General features: G+C 37.6%; 1 protein-coding gene across 4 annotated transcripts in view; it reads left to right on the plus strand.

Annotated features, from left to right (window-relative positions):
• Positions 1-19,560, plus strand: part of SETD2 (SET domain containing 2, histone lysine methyltransferase) — a 113,592-nt gene that overhangs the window by 87,993 nt on the left and 6,039 nt on the right. For 2 of the 4 annotated variants that reach the window (XM_057706761.1, XM_057706760.1), the window contains 3 exons: positions 8,102-8,236; positions 10,398-10,537; positions 15,019-15,130. In XM_057706761.1, the coding sequence (XP_057562744.1) occupies positions 8,102-8,236; positions 10,398-10,537; positions 15,019-15,130 (387 nt within the window). Of the gene's footprint in view, positions 1-8,101; positions 8,237-10,397; positions 10,538-15,018; positions 15,131-19,333; positions 19,402-19,560 lie in introns of those variants that run through there. The other 2 variants (XR_009048858.1, XM_057706762.1) reach the window with 2 other exon arrangements.

Consider the following 19,560-nt stretch of genomic DNA (forward strand, 5'->3'; position numbering starts at 1 on the left):
TTATTATCTCATAGTTTCTGTGGGTCAGTAATTCAGAAGCAGTTTGGCAGGGTGATTCTGGCTCAGAGTCTTTCATGAAATTACAGTCAAGCTGTTAAGCAGAGTTGTAGTCATCTGAAGGCTAGACAGGGGATGGAAGATTTACTTTCAAGCTTACTCACAAGATTGTTAGCTGGCCTTGGTTCCTTACCACTCTTAATAGAGCTACATACAACATGCTAGCTGGCTTACCCCAAAAGTGATCAGCAAGAAAGAGAGAATGACTTTGGAAATGTATTTTTGTGGTTTTTAATAAAATTTCTTTTTCATAAAACCAATATATTTTAAGCTTTTTAAAAAAAGAAGACTGGGGGCTTCCTAGGTGGTGCAGTGGTTAAGAATCCGCCTGCCAATGCAGAGGACATGGGTTCGATCCCTGCTCCAGGAAGATCCCACATGCCACGGAGCAACTAAGCCCGTGTGCCAAAAAAAAAAAAAAAAAAAAAAAAAAAAAAGAAGACTGTTTAAGGCATCATCTTCACCATGTTCCTGTGTCTCTCCCATCATTCCCCATCACTCCTTAAAGGTGAATTAATGTGGATGGCAGAGACTCCCAGAGATGTTTCCTGTACACATTACTTAGCATTAGAGTAACAGAAGTAATTTTTACTTCTGTTTGTATTTTTGTGACAAAGATATATCAACATTTTGTTCAAGGCTGTGACAGTGTTCTGCTTTTTCTTTCTTTTTTTCTCTTTTAAAGTGTCCTGCTTTAATTCTGAAAACCTTAACTGTATTAACTGCCTTCATTTTTTATGATCTCCTTAACCACATGATATATTTTATGTATTTGTAATTTTGAAGACTTAAAAGTTTTTTTATCCCATGTGTTTCTGTGTAACATGATTTTTAACCATTTTCCCAATTACTCTGTATTTTTTTATATGTGTGTGTGTGTATATGCATACATACACATACACATTATAATGGCTATATAATACCACATTTGCTTATAAGTTCATTGTCCATTTTCCTGGGGTAGTTGTTTAAATTGAAAGTTCTTTTTCAAAATTATAAATAACACTGCACTGAACATTCTTATACTGTGTGTGTGTGTGTGTGTGTGTGTGTGTGTGTGTGTGTTTCCTTTCATGTTTGGCTTAAAATTAATGTTATAGTGTTAAATACGGCAGGTTAGAAAATGGGCATTATTGGTTATTGGCTATCAATTTTCTTAGCTTTTTTTGTTGGTGGTGGTGGTGCTGTTTATTATGCTAAATTCTGCCTCCTACAGAATTAGACTCTTTAATAGAGAGCTCAGTGATCTTATGGTTGTTCTTATAAAATTTATTTTTCCATCTGGTGAGCAAAAGATTTCTCTAGGGTTTAGTCATAGCCTTAAGACTCAAACATTACAGTTTTACTTCCAGCTTTGTCTCTTCCTACCAAGGAGTCATTTATTGAGTCCCTAATCTGCTTTCTGTGTGCCAGAGTGGTTGATAAATGGACTAATAAAATGGTTCAGACTATCCTTCCCTTCTTTAGGAGATTAGTTGATCAGAGGTGATGTTCAGTTCTGGGTAATAAGAAGCATAGAGCGTGTTGTTAGGGTCTGTATTTTGAGTCTTAGTCCTCATTTACTGTGTGTCCTGGAGACAGATACTTAGATTCTCCAGGTCTAGTTTTCTCATCTATTAAATGAGCAGAATGCCTCAGAGTGGTTGAAGTTTGCTTGAGATAATGGATATTAGTAATGATAAATTTAAAGCACCAGGTACCTTGAAGGTTTAATTATAGTTCTTAGTTACCTTAATTCTGAGAGAGTATTGACGTTAGTAAGCTGTGAATTACAGCTTATCAAGGTCGTCTGTGTGGTGTCTGGCCCCATACATCTGGCCTTTGTTGAGGCCTGTGTTGTTCAAATCTAATATCAACCATACCAGCATGAGCTGAGAGTTTGCAAGGTATAATAACCTTGACAATGAAGTAATATGTGATATAGTATAATGTAAATTTGTGAGTGTGTGTGTACATATGCAATATCTTTGAAATTTGGAGCAGATGTGTTATCAGAAGGTGACTAATTTTTTTGCCACAACTGCTTATTAAACATAAAAACTCAGTTTTAACTGAGGTCATGTGATTTATAGTGGCCTTGTGATATTAGAGTGACCTTTTCTTAAAAAGTTATACTAGTGGGCTTCCTAGGTGGCACAGTGGTTAACAATATGCCTGCTAATGCTGGGGACAGGGGTTCGATCCCTGCTCCAGGAAGATCCCACATGCCTTGGAGCAGCTAAGCCTGTGCGCCAGAACTGTTGAGCCTGTGCTTTAGAGCCGTGAGCCACAACTGTCGAGCCCATGTGCCACAGCTACTGAAGCCCACGCACCTAGAGCCTGTGCTCCGCAACAAAAGAAGCCACAGCAATGAGGAGCCTGCGCACCACAATGAAGAGTAGACCCCATTTGCCGCAACTAGAGAAAGCCCGTGTGCAGCAACAAAGACCCAACACAGCCAATCAATCAATCGATAAATAAATAAATTTATAAAACAAGTGTTAAGAAAAAAAGGTGAAGGTGTGAGGGGAGGGGGAATGAGTCAAAATGAAAAAAGGAGAAAAAAAAATTACACTAGGGACTTCCCTGGTGGTTCAGTGGTTAAGAATATGCCTGCCAGTGCTGGGGACATGGACTCGAACCCTGGTCTGGGAAGATCCCACATGTCAAGGAGCAACTAAGCCTGTGTGCCACAACTGCTGAAGCCTGCAAACCCTAGAGCCTGTGCTCTGCAACAAGAGAAGCCACTGCAGTGAGAAGCCCATGCACCACAACAAAGAGTAGCCCCTACTCACCACAACTTGAGAAAGGCTTCATGCAGCAACGAAGACCCATCACAGCCCAACAGCAACAAAAAAAAAGGTTACACTATATTACATCTCAAAAAATTGAGTGCTTAGACTATAATTGTTTGCATAAGTGAAGTGACTCAAATATAAAGTTTTTTTTTCCCTTTACAAGTGGGAGCACCCTCTCTTGTAATTCCCATTAGAGGTCACATTTTAAAGGTATTTCTAGATTGGATTTATGTTTGAGAAGTTAGCTTTTGTGTTATTTCAAGTCCCTTGTAGGGTAGAGCCAATCTCCAACAGACTTTCCCCCAGCAAGTGAACAGATTTTACAGGTGCGTGCTGTTTGGATATGTCTCACAAATGTGTGCGTCTTTCATATTATTTCAGTGGAACTGCAAACCAGTTTCTCCTTTTTATTGCTGTCAATTGTTTTGGCTTTAGCATATGATTGTCAGCTAGTTTGGGTAGGTACTATAGAACCCTGGAAAATGTTCATTTTCCCTCTACTTTTTGACAGTTTGAGTTTCAAACACTGTATCTCCAAATGAATGTTGCAGTCTTGGATGTTTTTGGTTTTTGTTTGCTTAGATTTTGTTTTTTGTTTTTTTGTTGTTGTTTGGCAGTTATATTGCTAAGATGTTTTTGGCATTTCCTTTGGGAATTATTTTCAGTATGTGTTACATTCCTTCCTGTTGACAAATTGTTATCCTTTAAATATACTTTTGCATTTTAGAAACAGATAAAGTCTGTCTAGAGCCTTATCTAGTAAATACAGGGAATGATCAAGCTAGATAATGCATTTCAGTTTAGAAGTTATCTTACAGCCAACATTTGTAGCCAGAGTTTTCATGCTAAAGAAACCACAGCTTTACTACACATTAATCGAATCCTTTAGTGTCTCCATGATAAGCCTTACACAACTATCTGATCTTGTCAGATAAATTCTTCATGAATGTAGTTTCACTGAGGGTCAAAGGAATTTCAGCCTCCAAAATATTAGCATTTTTCTATTATAGGTTTGGGTGTTTAACCTCTTGATCACTCTGAAGATAACATGTTTCATCCTGATGACAGTTTTTCTCAAAATTAGTATTTTGATCTAGCTTTTAAATTGTTTTTCAAAATCAGGATATTAAATGTTTATCATTCAAGATGTGTGATATAATTGTGAAACCCTTCCTCTTCCAAATGAGTTAAAGTAACAGTACAGGCATACCTCATCTTACTGTGCTTTGCAGATACTGCATTTTTTTACACACTGAAGGTTTGTAGCAACCCTATGCCAAGTGAGTCTGTTGGTGCCATTTTTCCAACAGCATTTGTTTACTTCATGTCTCTGTGTCACAAATTGGCACTATTTCAGACTTTTTCATTGTTATTTGTTATGGTGAGCTGTGATCAGTGGTCTTTGACATGACTATTTTAATTGTTTTGGGGTGTCATGAACTGAGCCCATATAAGCCAGCAAGCTTAATTGGTAAATGTGTTCTGTCTGCTCCGCCAAGTAGCCATTTTCCGATTTCTTTTCCTCTCCTTGGGCCTTCCTACTCCCTGAGACAAAATAATATTAAAATTAGGCCAATTAATACCCTACAATGACTTCTAAATATTCAAGTGAAAGGAAGAGTCGTACATCTATCTCACTTTAAATCAAAACCTAGAAATGATGACCTTAGTGAGGAGAAGCAAGTTGAAAGTCTAGATAGGCCAAAAGCCTCTTGTGTCAGTTAGCCAAATTGTGAATGCAAAGGAAAAGCTCTTGAAGGAAATGGATAAGAAAGTGAAATAGTCTTATCAGCCTTATTGCTGATATGAAGTTTTAGTGGTCTGGATAGAAGATCATACCAGCCACAGCATTTCCTTAAGCCAAAGCCTAATCCAGAGCCAGGTCCTTGAACTCTGTTCAGTTCTGTGAGGGCTGAGACGGGGGAGGAAGCTGCAGAAGAAAAGTTTGAGGCTTAGCAGAGGTTAGTTCATGAGGTTGAAGGAAAGAAACCATCTCTATAACATTAAAGTGCAAGATGAAGCAGCAAGTGCTTCTGTAGCAAGTTATCCAGAAGATGTAGTTGATTCCAACTCTGATAACTTTGAGGGGTTGAAGACTTCAGTGGAGGAAGTAATTGCAGATGTGATGGAAATAGCAAGTGAACTAAGATTAGAAGCAGAGCCTGAAGATGTGACTGAATTGCTGCAGTCTCATGATAAAACTTGAGTGGATGAGGAGTTGCTTCTTACAGATGAGCAAAAAAGAAAGTAGTTTCTTGAGATGGAATCTACTGCTGGTTAAGAGGCTTGTGAAGATTGTTGAAATGACATCAGAGGATTTAGAATATTACACATATTTAGTTGATAAAGCAGAGGCAAGTTTAAGAAGATTGACTCCAGTTTTGAAAGCAGTTCTACTATGGGTAAAATGCTATCCAAGAGCATTGCAAACTCTAGAAAAATAGTGAAAGGAAGGGTCAGTCAAATGCGGCAAACTTCAAAAAAAAGAAATTGCCAAAACCACCCCAGTCAGCAGCCAGCAGCATTGAGGCAAGACCATCCACCAGCAAACAGAGTATGACTCTGAAGGCTCAGATGATGGTCAGCATTTTTTAAAAAGATTTATTTTTTATTTTTATTTTTTTTTATTTTTGGCTACTCTTCATTGCAGTGCGTGGGTTTCTCATTGTGGTGGCTTCTCTTGTTGCAGAGCATGGGCTCTAGGTGCATGGCTTCAGTAGTTGCCGCGTGTGGGCTCAGTAGCTGTGGCTTGCGGGCTCTAGAGCACAGACTCAGTAGTTGTGGCACATGGGATTAGTTGCTCTACGGCATGTGGGATCTTCCCAGCCCAGGGATCAAACCCGTGTCCCCTGCATTGGCAGGTGGATTCTTAACCATTGCACCACCAGGGAAGCCCAATAAAGCATTTTTTAATTAAGGTATGTACATTGTGGATTTTTTTTTTTTTTTTGGACCTAAAGTTATTGCACCCTTAATAGACTACAGTATAGTGAAGCATAACTTTTTTATGAGCTGGGAAACCAAAATATTCATGTGATTCACTTTTTATTGCAATATTCAATTTATTGCAGTGTTCTGAAACTGAATCCACAGTATCTCTGAGGTATGCCTATAATAGGAAATGAGGTTAAGGCCTTGGGGAGGAACAAGATGGTCAGGGCTTTGTGAGAATTTTGGCTGTTAGTCTGAGTAATGTGAAAATCCACTGGAGCGGTTAGAACAGACTGGCATGATTCGACGTATTTTAAGAGGATCGCACTGGTTGCTCTGGATGAAGAGATTGTGGGAGTCAAGGGCAGAAGTAGGGAGATCCGTTAAAAGACTTGAATAATCTAGGCAAGAGAATATGGCCACTTATACTAGAATAGTAGAAGGAGAGATGTAATAAATGATCGGATTTATTATATATATTTATATGTATACACACATGTACACTCATATGTACAGATACATGTACACATGTACATACACACATATATAAAAAATGCAGAGCCAACAAACAGAATTTGCCAATGGATTAGATTAGGAGAGTGGGTCAGAAAGAAATTAAATTTGGGATTCGTTATAGTATCTGGTGTTCGGCTTAGTGGGTTGGGAAAATTTCAGTTTATCCATCTGCCTTCTTCAGCCTCCCAGAAACTGTTTCTACTCAGAATCAGGATTACCAGTACATATGTATTAACCTCCTACATGCACAGTAACTTGCCTCTTGAGGATACTTCCTTCTTAGGCGTCGACCCTTGGAAACGTCCTTGGAAACTAACTTTCCGGATAAATTGGTGATCATAGAATAGAACCCAGTTAGATATGTTTTGTTTCATGGCTTATTTTATTAAAGTTGAAGTAGAACTTTAAGGATTATTTATATTTTATCTTTTAGGGTATGCTTTTTAATTTTTTAAACAGTATTTGGTCATTGTTGCTAATACTTGTTTGGTACTGAGTTCTGATTCAGTATTATCTGGTTATACATCAGTGTTGAAAAGTGTTTGGGGTTTAATCGGATTTCAGGCTTTGGGAACAGGAGTTAGGTGAGGAGATAATATTATTTCTAGAAAATCTTTGATGTTCCACTGATTTCCCACCTTGCATCCAAATACCTAGAGGTGAAAAAATTTCTAACATACATTTTTCTCTCAGGCATTGTGATACTGTCCTGACAATTCTGCTTTGACAGTTAGCATTGAATCTGGTTTATGATATGTGTAGATTAAGCTGTTCAGAATACTGAATCCAGTATTGTATTCTTCCTCTTCTTTTCTGTGTGTCTTCTCAGTAATTACTCATCCAGAAATCTACTGGGCAGCTACATTTATCTATTCAGACTCCTTGAGTCTTTACTGGTATCATTTGGAATAATTATATTTTTATTATATTTTGTATTTTGAGTACTTATCAATTAATACTTCTGATAGAATCTCCGTTTATAGGGTCAAAATCTGTCCTTAAATACAATATATGTATCTATTCAGCTCCTTAGTAGTCATCACCTCTTAACACAACAGGGTTGTTTTCAGGGCTTCTTGTCACTTCTTTAATTTAAACAGTTTTTCTATCTATGAGATGTAATTTCAGAGTAGGTTTAATTCCTAACTAGCTAGGATACTTATTTGTTATATAACTCCAGGTATGGGAAACACGCACCTCTGATGGTGGTCAGGATTAAATGAGATAATATATGTGAAAGGGCTGTCTGCTTGATACAGCACTGTATAAATCAGTGTGTCATAAGGATTTTAGATACACTGATTTCTGCTGTCTTTCTTATAGAAGCCTACAAAAAGCTAAAAAACTAGTTTAAAATTTGATCATCTTCTTGCTTCCTCTACTATGGTCACTCCTTTTGACCTTTTCCGGTCAAAACAACCTGTTAGTTACTAGGAGTTGGTAGTTAAAAGGCTCTCTGTAAAGAGCAGTGTGTGTGTGCTGTTTCTTGGATATCCTAGGAGTAGCACTTCAGTTGTTATTCAAGTCTCATTGGAACCCAAACAGTTGGACAGGTTACATGACTTACTTCCCTTCCCCTCCCCTCCTCCTGCCTCAAAAACGTTTTCTTATTTTTTATATAAGTAAGTAAATGACTAGGGAAGGAAACCTCAGAGTTTGAAATAAAAGATTGTCTTACACATTTGTAGTAAAATACATTCAGAGTTAAAAAAATTAATAGGTATATCTTCCATTAAGATTTATGTCAACTTGGAAATCAAATACTGCTTTATTAGAGCTAGAAAAGTATAAATTGTAAATTTCTTCGTTTTATCTTTTAGAGTTATGCCCAGCCAAGTCTTCAGTACATCCAGGGACAACAGATTTTCACAGCTCACCCACAAGGAGTGGTGGTGCAGCCAGCCACAGCCGTGACTACAATAGTTGCACCAGGGCAGCCTCAGCCCTTACAGCCGGTAAGAAATATTTCAGTTGATAAAACTCTCATTGGCTACCTAATTTATCTTTAGAAGGATTACTTTTGGGTTTTTTTAGTTTTTGGTTTTCTTACTCCTTTTGTTTTTTTGTTTTTTATAAAACTTTTTTGTGGTCACCAGTTTCACTTACGTGCCTGTATACCCCGATGGAGCACACTCAACAGTTTTGTCAATTAAAAAAGAAAATTCTGTGAAACTTACAGCTATGTTAATTTATATGTACTTTGCCCCTAGGATCCTTCGTATTTGTAATTTAAAGTGACTGATCTTGTATTATTATACTTTGCTATGAATTTCTGAAGTAATGATTTTCTAGACAGCTCTCATTATTTATGGATAAGTAGAATATGATACTGTACTAGATGTCGAGGACTAGAGATAGAATTGAATGATATACTTCACTTTACGTGTTGTACAATATATATTGAAAGAAGCTTTTGGTGTTCTACAACATATGTAGAACGATATGCTGAAATTGTGATGAAGTCCTGTTTTTGGATGAAATGGGAGATAGGAGCTGGCACTGGAATCAGCTGAGAAACTAAACAGAATAACATGACCAAATTAGCAGTTTAGAATACTGACAATCCCAGAGAAGGCTCATGTAGCAATCTGGTAGGTGATGGTGGCTTTAGATAAGTAGGGCAGTTAGTAGAGATGGAGTAAAAAGACTACATGTGAAACTGCTGGAAAATAAGAGTGTGTACAGTAGGTATTTGAAGGCTTGCTATGAATGGTCCTTTGAGGCATTTTGAAAACAAACATAAGATTCCATTCCTATGCTTAAAAGCTGACATTCCAGTAAGAGAGATGAGGGTCGCAATGAATGATACTAAATGTAGTCAGAGTTCAATGTCACGAAATATGCAGATAGAATTTGAAGAGGGAAAAAAAATCATCCCCAAGTTGGGGAAGGATTAGTAATTTGGTAGATATTGAATGATTTGGGATACTCTCAAGTAACACAAAAGCTTAGGGAAAAAAGATCACCTTATAAGGCTAGATAGAGGACTACGGGAATGGAGGGAATAGAACTTAAGTGGGGCCAAAAAAAAAGCAGCTATGTGAAGTAAGGGTTGGGGGGCATGCACAAAGCAGTCATGCTCAGAGATTTGTGTTTGCTTAAACATGGCCATGTTTTATCTAAGCCTGGGATCTCAGGTTCCTCTTTAACTATTCAAGCAAAGGTAAAGTTGGAAATTTTTTTCTTTATTAACTGGCTTACACAGAATGAACAATTAAGGGTATATATATCCTTATAGTGATTATGTTATCAGTTTACTAGAGCTACTTTAACAAAATACTACAGACTAGGTAGTTTAACCAACAGAAATTTATTTTCTCACAGTCCTGGAGCCTGGAGGCCTAAGATCAAGATGTCAGCAGGTTTGCTGTCTCCTGAGGCCACTCCTTGGTTTGCAGATGGCTGCCTTCTCACTGTGCCCTCACCTGGCCTTTTCTCTGCACAACTTCCCTGATGTCTTTTCTGCTTCTTATAAGGACACCCATCCTGCTGGATTAGGGTCCCACTCTTATGACATCATTTAACCTTAATTACCTATTTAAAGGCCCTGTCTCCAAATACAGTCACATTGGGGGTTAGGGCTGGGCTTCATATGAATTGGGGGGAAGCACAATTCAGTTTATAACAGTGATTATGAAGTTTTTATATTTTTCAAAATGTGGCATTAAGTTTTTAAAGGCTATTTATTTAGAAAAAATTTTTTCAATTAAAAAAAAACCTGTTCACCCATTTCTGTATTTTTTAAATATAAACATGAGGTTTCAAACATAAAAAATATATAATGGATAAATGCTAACATTGTCATATATGCTTGTATCTGAAGCCCATTCAGCTAATTAGTATCCTGGAGTTGGTTATATGCCATTTAGCATTGGTTTTTCTAAGGTCAGGAAATGTTATTCTAGATAACAAGCTGCTGAATATTTTTAAATATAATGTATTGGATGGTGAACTTGGAGCCTGCTGTGAAGATTGTGCCTTTACTTTTTATCTTGTTTTAAAAGAAGAGGTCTATATATGTTTTTACATACTACTTATTTTTGTCCTTTTTTTGTCCTTTTCAGCCAGATTAAAAGAAATGTCACTGATCAAGAACTTTTGTGTCTTTCTTTTTAGCCTGAAATGGTTGTGACAAATAATCTCCTAGATTTACCACCCCCATCTCCTCCCAAACCAAAAACCATTGTCTTACCTCCCAACTGGAAGACAGCCCGAGACCCAGAAGGGAAAATTTACTACTACCATGTGATCACAAGGTAAGAGCTGTCTGGGCGTCCCCAAATCAGCTTTCAGTTGGTCAAAGAAGCTGCCACCTTAAGGGGAGTTTTATGGTTATAGACTTGTTATTAGCTGTTAACTGTGCTTGAGGGCTCCTGGCTTTCTAGAATCACATCATAAATGTTACAGCATATGTTAGACTTTGGTCCTTTTTAGATATGTTCTGGTGTTTTTAATCTGCAAGACTCTTTTGGAGAAAACTAAGGAATTTTTTTCAATACTGGTAATGACTTCATCTAACACTGTAGATATCAGGGGTCATGGGCAAACCTTTTCTGTAAAAGGCCAAATAATAAATATTTTAGGCTTTGCTTGCCAAACAGTCTTTGTCACAGCTGTTCAATTCTGTTGTTGTGTTAAGCAGCCATAGACAATACATAAATGAATGGGCATGTCTCTGTTCCAGTAAAACTTTATTTGGTTTGTGAGCCATAGTTTGATGACTCCTGCTTATATAAAAAGCCTGATTTATCTTTTTCATAGAATTTAAAAATATATATATTTTAGGCAGATAGTTTTATGTGAATATATATGTTTTCTGTGCGTGTGTATGTATTCATTGGTATATAATGTGAGTTGTTGGGGGTGCATGTTTTGTCATCTGCTTTATTTACCAATCTATTTATAGAACTTAATTAATATAAAACTACATTATTTTTAATACTTGTCAGCAAACTATGCCCATGGGCTACTTGTTTTGGTAAATAAAAGTTTTTTGGAACACAACCACACCCATTTATTTAAGAATTGTTTATGGCTGCTTTCATACTTCAGTGACAGTAGACTAGTTGTGACAGAGATCATTTGGTCCACAAGGTTAAGGATATTTATTCTCTGATCCTTTATAGAAGTTTGCCTAACCCCTGCTCTTCTGTATGGCTATACCAAATTTTATTTAACCCACCCTGATTGATGGCTTTTCACTATTTTATATATGCTCTAAAGCTGGACATCTTTACAGACACTAATACTAATCATACTACCTTCTTTAGGCAGATTCTTGGAGGCAGAATATTTGATCTAAAGAGATGCACATTTTAAATTGATAAGTATTGTTCAGATTACCATTAAAAAAATTGTACCAATTTAGACTCCCACAAAAGGTATACAGAAGTGCCTTTTTCTTCATGTAGGTTCTTTAACTCATGTAAAATAGTAGATGAAAAACTTTTCATTTTCAGTTCTTTTATTTTTGAGATGGAATGTCTTCATTAGGTAATTGGCCGTTTGTATCTTTTACAAATTGCTTGTTTGGGGCATCTGCCCATTTCCTGTCAGCATTGTTAGATCTGTTTATCAAGTATATTGCAAATGTTTTTGTTTGTGATGTCTTGTGACATAAAGAAGTTAAAAATTTCATGCAGTCATGTATTGGGTTGGCCAAAAAATTCTTATGGTTTTTTCTGTAGGATGGCTTTAGTAGTGCTTAGTTGTCTTTAACTTCATTTAAAACAATTTTGTTAGACTGTATTGTGTCAGCTGTCATATCAGTATGCATTTAAAAAAAAAATCAAAGTTGGTGAATTTTTCTGTAGCCATTTTAATATTGCAGATGAAAGAAAAACAACCTTTTCAGCATGTTATGCTTTATTATTTCAAGAAAGGTAAAAACGCAACTGAAATGCAGAAAGAGACTTGTGCAGTATATGGAGAAGGTGCTGTGACTGATGGAACGTGTCAAAAGTGGTTTGTGAAGTTTCGTGCTGGAGATTTCTTGCTAGATGATGCTTCACAGTCGGGTAGACCAGTTGAAGTTGATAGCGATCAAATCGAGACATTAATTGAAAACAGTCAATGTTATACCATTTGGGAGAGAGCCGACATACTCAAAATATCCAAATCAGGTGTTGAAAATCATTTGCACCAGTTGGTTATGTGAATCGCTTTGAACTTTGGGTTCCACATAAGTTAAGCAAAAAAAAACCTTCTTGACCATAGGCAATTCTCTACTTAAACATAATGAAAACGTTCCGTTTTTAAAACCAATTGTGATGAGTAATGAAAAGTGGATACTGTACAATCATGTGGAAGAGATCCTGAGGCAAGCAAAATGAACCACCAGCAACCATGTCAAAGGCTGGTCTTCATCCAAAGAAGGTGATGTTGTGTATATGGTGTGATTGGAAGGGAGTCCTCTGTTAGGAACTCTTTCTGGAAAACCAAACAATTAATTTCAACAAGTACTGCTCCCAAGTTAGACCAACTGAAAGCAGCACTGGACGAAAACCGTCAGGAATTAGTCAACAGAAAACGCATAATCTTCCATCAGGATAACGCAAGACTACTTATTTCTTTGATGACCGGGCAAAAACAAAAACTGTTACAATTTGGCTGGGAAGTTCTGATTCATCCGCCGTATTCATCAGACATTGCACCTTCTGATTTCTATTTACTTCAGTTTTTACAAAATTATCTTAATGGAAAAAATTTCAATTCCCTGGAAGACTGTAAAAGGCATCTGGAACAGTTCTTTGCTCAGAAAGATAAAAAGTTTTGGGAAGATGGAATTACGAAGTTGCCTGAAAAATGGCAGGAGGTAGTGGAACAAAACGGTGACTATGTTGTTCAATAAAGTACTTGGTGAAAATGGAAAAAGTGTCTTTTATTTTTACTTCAAAACAGAGGGAACTTTTTGGCCAACCCAGTATTTTCCCTTTATGTATTCTACTTAGAAAGGTCTTCACTACTCCCATAAAAACACCTTTATAAGACAAGTCTTTGTTATGCTGCTGACTGAAAGTGTTGTGACTTTAAAAAACAGTGTGTACAGGGACTTCCTAGGTGGTGCAGTGATTAAGAATCCACCTGCCAGTTCAGGGGACACGGGTTTGATCCCTGCTCCAGGAAGATCCCCACATGCCTCGGAGCAACTAAGCCCATGTGCCACAACTATTGAGCCTGCACTCTAGAGCCTATGAGCCATAACTATTGAGCCCATGTGTCACAACTACTGAAGCCCACACACCTAGAGCCCGTGCTCTGCAACAAGAGAAGCCACCGTGATGAGTAGCCCGTGCACCACAATGAAGAGTAGTTCCCACTCGCCGAAACTAGAGAAAGCCCATGTGCAGCAACGAAGACCCAATGCAGCCAATAAATTAATTAATTAATTAGAAAACAAACAAAAAACAGTTTACAGATTTTACCAGAACTTTTTTTTAGTACCAAAGCAAGCTTTTTAATAGACTATTACTTTTCAAAAAAAAAAAAATTGTATTATTTATGTGTGTTCTTTTTCCATCTTTTTTTCTAGGTTTTCCTTAGGTAGCACTTGAGAGGATAATACCTCCCTCTCTAATTCCCATAATAAAACCCAAGCTGCTTGTGGTTCTTTGATCACAGTAGAAATCTTGAGCCCATTTTTTAATTAGTTCTGTTGATCAGAGATAAACCTATTTTCATAGTCATCTGCAAAACTGATTTACATCAGATGCCTTTAATGTTGCTAACTAAAGATTGCTGTGGTAGGAAAGCACAAGACTGTAATGGCAGGATAGAGCTGTCAGATATGCTGCTAGCTTCTTGGAGGTTTTTGACATTTTAAGTGATTCCCCTTAAAGCGTTTCCTGTGACAGCTGACTTCTGACTCCTGAATATGAATTTCCTTACTTCCACTTGTTACTTCACAGATCTAGCTTAAAAAAAAAAAAAAAGGAAAACAAAACCACCTTTGCCTGCTTACTTTCAAAACGACCATAAACATGCAATGAGGGAATTCCCTGGCAGTGCAGTGGTTATGACTCTGAACTTCCACTGCCAGGGGCCCAGGTTCAGTCCCTGGTCAGGGAACTAAGATCGCCACGAGCTGCATGGCATGGCCAAAAAAAAAAAAAAAAAACCACATACAAAGATTTCACAAGGTTGAACTCTTTTTTTTTTTGTAGTCAGTTAAGAATATTTTTAGCAGAAGGCACAAGTTTTTAACTTGTACATCTTTTCCATGCTGTAAGTCATCAGGTCAGAGGGGCACAACTACAAACAAGACCTCCAAGGCAAGAAACGGTTTTCTCACATGATCAAGGATTGTGAGGAAGGTGTTGTGATTTACTTTATTTTGCTCCAAGTACATGCTAGGTACAGTTATGATTGACTCTTCACCTGCAGAAGGGTGGCATAGGCAGGCATCTACACCATGTACTTTCCTTAGACTTTGCTGAATCCTGTCTTCAGGACATTAAGAGCCAGGTGAGAGACAGACAAAGATGTTTAGTTTTACTGTTATCTTTGTTACCCAGCAAATTTTGCCAGAACATTGGCTACAGAAATACAGTGGGCTAAAAACAATGTATGTCTCTGGAATAGAAGCATTGCTGCTGGGAAGAATGTCTCTGTCTTATGGAGCTGACTAGTGCTATATTCCATTGCGTGTTGTATTTTATGTATATATGAGCAGAGATACCTATGCCAGAGTTCTCTGTTTTCTGGCCATGACAGCATGGCTGTTCTTACCTTCTTCTAGGCAGACTCAGTGGGATCCTCCTACTTGGGAAAGCCCAGGAGATGATGCCAGCCTCGAGCATGAAGCTGAGATGGACCTGGGAACTCCAACATATGATGAAAATCCCATGAAGGTGAGTGTGGCCTACAAATATGTTTCCTGATCATTTGGGAGTCTTTGTCTTGTCATTTTATAGGCCAGTAGCCACGTTATCTTGGAATTCTATTTTCCTTACTGTTCTGGAGAATTATACATATAAAAAATGCTTGGGGGTGGTAGGACATCCAGACAATACAGAAGTATGATATGTAGAACAAAAAATCCCTTAATTTCTATTTAGTTGCTCCCCTTTCATCATACTTCCCTCCCTGCAGATAAATACTGTTAACTTTTTAGTGTAGGGGTTCTCAACCAGGAGCAGTTTTGCTCCTCAGGAGACTTTTGATAATATTTAGAGACATATTTGGTTACAGCTGAGGGGATGCTGCTAGTTTCTAGTGGCTAGAGGCCAGAGAAGCCACTAAACATCTTAGAGTGCACAGGATAATCCCTCACAACAAAGAACTGGCCCAAAACGTCAATAGTGCCAAAGTTGCAAAACCTTGCTTTGGTGTATGTTCTTCCAGGCATTTATGGAAAACACAGGTGTTTTTCTTTCTTTTCATTTTAAACACACAAATAGAATCATAGTATTCTTATTCCATTATAACTTCCTTTAATATGTCTTAGCTCTTTCTCTGTAGATTACAGCATTCTTCTTAATGCTGTGTTTCTTTTTGTTTGTTTGTTTGGTTTTTTTTTTCTCAGTATTTTTTTTTGGGGGGGGGGGGTACACCAGGTTCAATCATCTGTTTTTATACACATATCCCCGTATTCCCTCCCTTCCTTGACTCTCCCCCCCTCGAGTCCCCCCGACCCTCCCCGCCCCAGTCCTCTAAGGCATCTTCCATCCTCGAGTTGGACTCCCTTTGTTATACAACTTCCCACTGACTATTTTACAATTGGTAGTATATATATGTCTGTGCTACTCTCTCGCTTCATCTCAGTTTCACCTTCACCCCCCGCCCCCTCCCATACCTCGAGTTCTCCGGTCCATTCTCTGTATCTGCGTCCTTGTTCTTGTCACTGAGTTCATCAGTACCATTTTTAGATTCCGTATATGTGAGTTAACATACAATATTTGTCCTTCTCTTTCTGACTTACTTCACTCTGTATGACAGACTGTAGTTCTATCCACCTCATTACATATAGCTCCCTCTCATCCCTTTTTATAGCTGAGTAATATTCCATTGTATATATATGCCACATCTTCTGTATCCATTCATTTGTTGATGGGCATTTAGGTTGCTTCCATGTCCTGGCTATTGTAAATAGTGCTGCAATAAACATTATGGTACAAGTTTCTTTTGGGATGATGGTTTTCTTTGGGTATATGCCCAGGAGTGGGATTACTGGATCATATGGTGGTTCTATTTGTAGTTTTTTAAGGAACCTCCAAATTGTTTTCCATAGTGGCTGTACCAACTTACAGTCCCACCAACAGTGCAGGAGAGTTCCCTTTTCTCCACACCCTCTCCAACATTTGTGGTTTCCAGATTTTGTGATGATGGCCATTCTGATTGGTGTGAGGTGATACCTCATTGTGGCTTTGACTTGCGTTTCTCTAATGATTAGTGATGTTGAGCATCTTTTCATGTGTGTGTTGGCCATCTGTATGTCTTCTTTGGAGAAATGTCTATTTAGGTCTTCTGCCCATTTGTGAATTGGGTTATTTGCTTTTTTGGTATTAAGCTTCATGAGCTGCTTGTATATTTTGGAGGTTAATCCTTTGTCCGTTGTTTCATAGGCAATTATTTTTTCCCATTCTGAGGGTTGCCTTTTAGTCTTGTTTATGGTTTCTTTCACTGTGCAAAAGCTTTTAAGTTTCATGAGGTCCCATTTGTTTATTCTTGATTTTATTTCCATGATTCTAGGAGGTGGGTCAAAAAGGATGTTGCTTTGATGGATGTCATAGAGTGTTCTGCCTATGTTTTCCTCGAGGAGTTTTATAGTGTCTGGCCTTGCCTGTAGGTCTTTAATCCATTTTGAGTTTATTTTTGTATATGGTGTTAGGAAGTGTTCTAATTTCATTCTTTTACATGTTGCTGTCCAATTTTCCCAGCACCACTTATTGAAGAGGCTGTCTTTTTTCCATTGTATACTCATGCCTCCTTTGTCAAAGATAAGGTGCCCATATGTGTTTGGGCTTACTTCTGAGTTCTCTATTCTATTCCATTGATCTTCCTTTCTATTTTTGTGCCAGTACCATACTGTCTTGATCACTATGGCCTTGTAGTATAGTTTGAAGTCAGGAAGCCTGATTCCACCTACTCCATTTTTCCTTCTCAAGATTGCTTTGGCTATTCGGGGTCTTTTGCGTTTCCATACAAATCGTAAGATTTCTTGCTCTAGTTCTGTGACAAATGCCATTGGTAATTTGATCGGGATTGCATTGAATCTGTAAATTGCTTTGGGTAGTACAGTCATTTTCACGATGTTGATTCTTCCAATGCAGGAACATGGTATGTCCCTCCATCTGTTTGTGTCGTCTTTGATTTCTTTCATCAATGTCTTAAAGTTTTCTGCATACAGATCTTTTGCCTCTGCTGTGTTTCTTTTTAAAAATGTTTTTGCTGTTTAACTGAAGTCTTTCTTAGTGTGTTTTAATATCCTGCCATTTTGGGATTGGTGGGTCTGGAAAAGTAACTGGTTACATTAAAACCTCACCAAAAAAGTATAAATGGGCCCCCCCTTTTTTATGATTTGAAACTGAGATATTTTACTATGGCAATAACTATTCTAGGGTAAAACAAAAGAGAGCTTATTCCTCATCTCTCCTAACAAGAGAGTAATTGGCATTAGAAGTAATGTAAATCACTGTGACTCTTGGTGATTGAATTAATTTTTATCCTTTTCCACTTGGAACAGGACTCACTATCTCCAAGGATGTGAGGTCTTGAATGAAATCAAAAACAGTATATCTTTGTTCTAAGATCTGAATTGCATTTAATTTTGAAAATAAGAAGAGACACTTAACTGGTTAAGTCAGTGGAGTAAGGTGGGAGAGGAAAGGAAGGAAGGAATTGAAGTGAGAAAGAATTAAAGTGGAAACAAATCTATACCCCCTTTTATATTTTATTCACTTTAGGGGAAATGTTTTTCTTTATTCAGCATTATATTTAGCATTCCTTTAGCCTGAAGAATTTCCTTTAATATTTAAAATATTTCAGATCTAATAGTGATGGGTTCTCTCATTTTTGTTTGTCTGAAAAGGTCCTTATTGTAACTCTCTTTCTTAACAGATTTTATTTTTCAGAGCAGTTTTAGGTTCCTATCATTTTTGAGCAGAAAGTAAAGAGTTTCCATGCACCCTCTGTCACTACACATGCATAGTGTCCTCCACTATCGACAGCCTACCAGAGTATGGTACATTTATTGCAATCAGTGAATCTACATTGATACATCGTTATCACTCAAAGTGTGTAGTTTGCATTAGGGTTCTCGGTATTGTACATTCTGTGGGTTTCGACAAATGTATAATGGCATGTATCCACCATTATAATCTACAGAATAGTTTCACTGTGTTAAAAATCCTCTATGCTCCCCTTATTCATCTTGTCCTGTCTCCCCACCTCCCCCCATCCCTATCCCTGACAACCTCTGATCTTTTTACTGTCTCCAGTTTTACCTTTTATAGAATGTCATATATATGGACTTGTAACCTTTTCAGATTCACTTCATTCACCTAGCAATATATATTTAAGATTCTTCCATGCCTTTTCATGGCTTGGGAGCTCATTTCTTTTTAGCATTGAATAATATTCCCTTGTATTAGATGTGCCACATTTTATTTATCCATTCACCAATTGATGGGCATTTGGGTTGTTTCCACTCTTTGGCTGTTATGAATAATGGTATATGAACAATTATGTGTAAGTCTTTGGACATACATCTTCAGTTCTCTTGGGTAGATACCTAGGAGTGGAAATGGTGGGTCAAAGTTAGACAACCTAACTTTTTATGAAACTGTCAAACTTTTCTAAAGTTGCTACACCATTGTACATTTCTACCAGCAGTGTATGAAGTTTCTGTGGGGGAGTTTTTATAGAGACAGGTACCTAAGAGAAAAACCCTGTAACTGTCATGTGCTTCCAACAAAAAACTATCTGGATTTTCATTCACTCTCTATCTTAGCTTCTTAGGCTTTTGTCTCTGATTTGTCACGTTTACGTTTTCTTGTATTTCTAGTGAGAAAATATAAACAAAGTTATCTATTCTGTTATTAACCCTTTAATAGTTGGTGAAGGAACAGATGAGTTTTGATTTTCCAGCGCCTTGCCCAGATGCGCAAGTCAAAGGCTTGAGGTATCGGTCTTTGGATTTCATTCTAGACCGTGGTCTCTATCATTAGGACATAGTCTGACTTGGATAGCTGGGGACTTATTTGGATCTAACTTTCCTAACCAGTTTACTAGTGTGTTCACCTAGCTAGCATCTCAGACAGGAGGATGCCTGTGGGGTATG

This window comes from Hippopotamus amphibius, chromosome 13, assembly GCF_030028045.1.
Source record: "Hippopotamus amphibius kiboko isolate mHipAmp2 chromosome 13, mHipAmp2.hap2, whole genome shotgun sequence".
NCBI lineage: Eukaryota > Metazoa > Chordata > Mammalia > Artiodactyla > Hippopotamidae > Hippopotamus > Hippopotamus amphibius.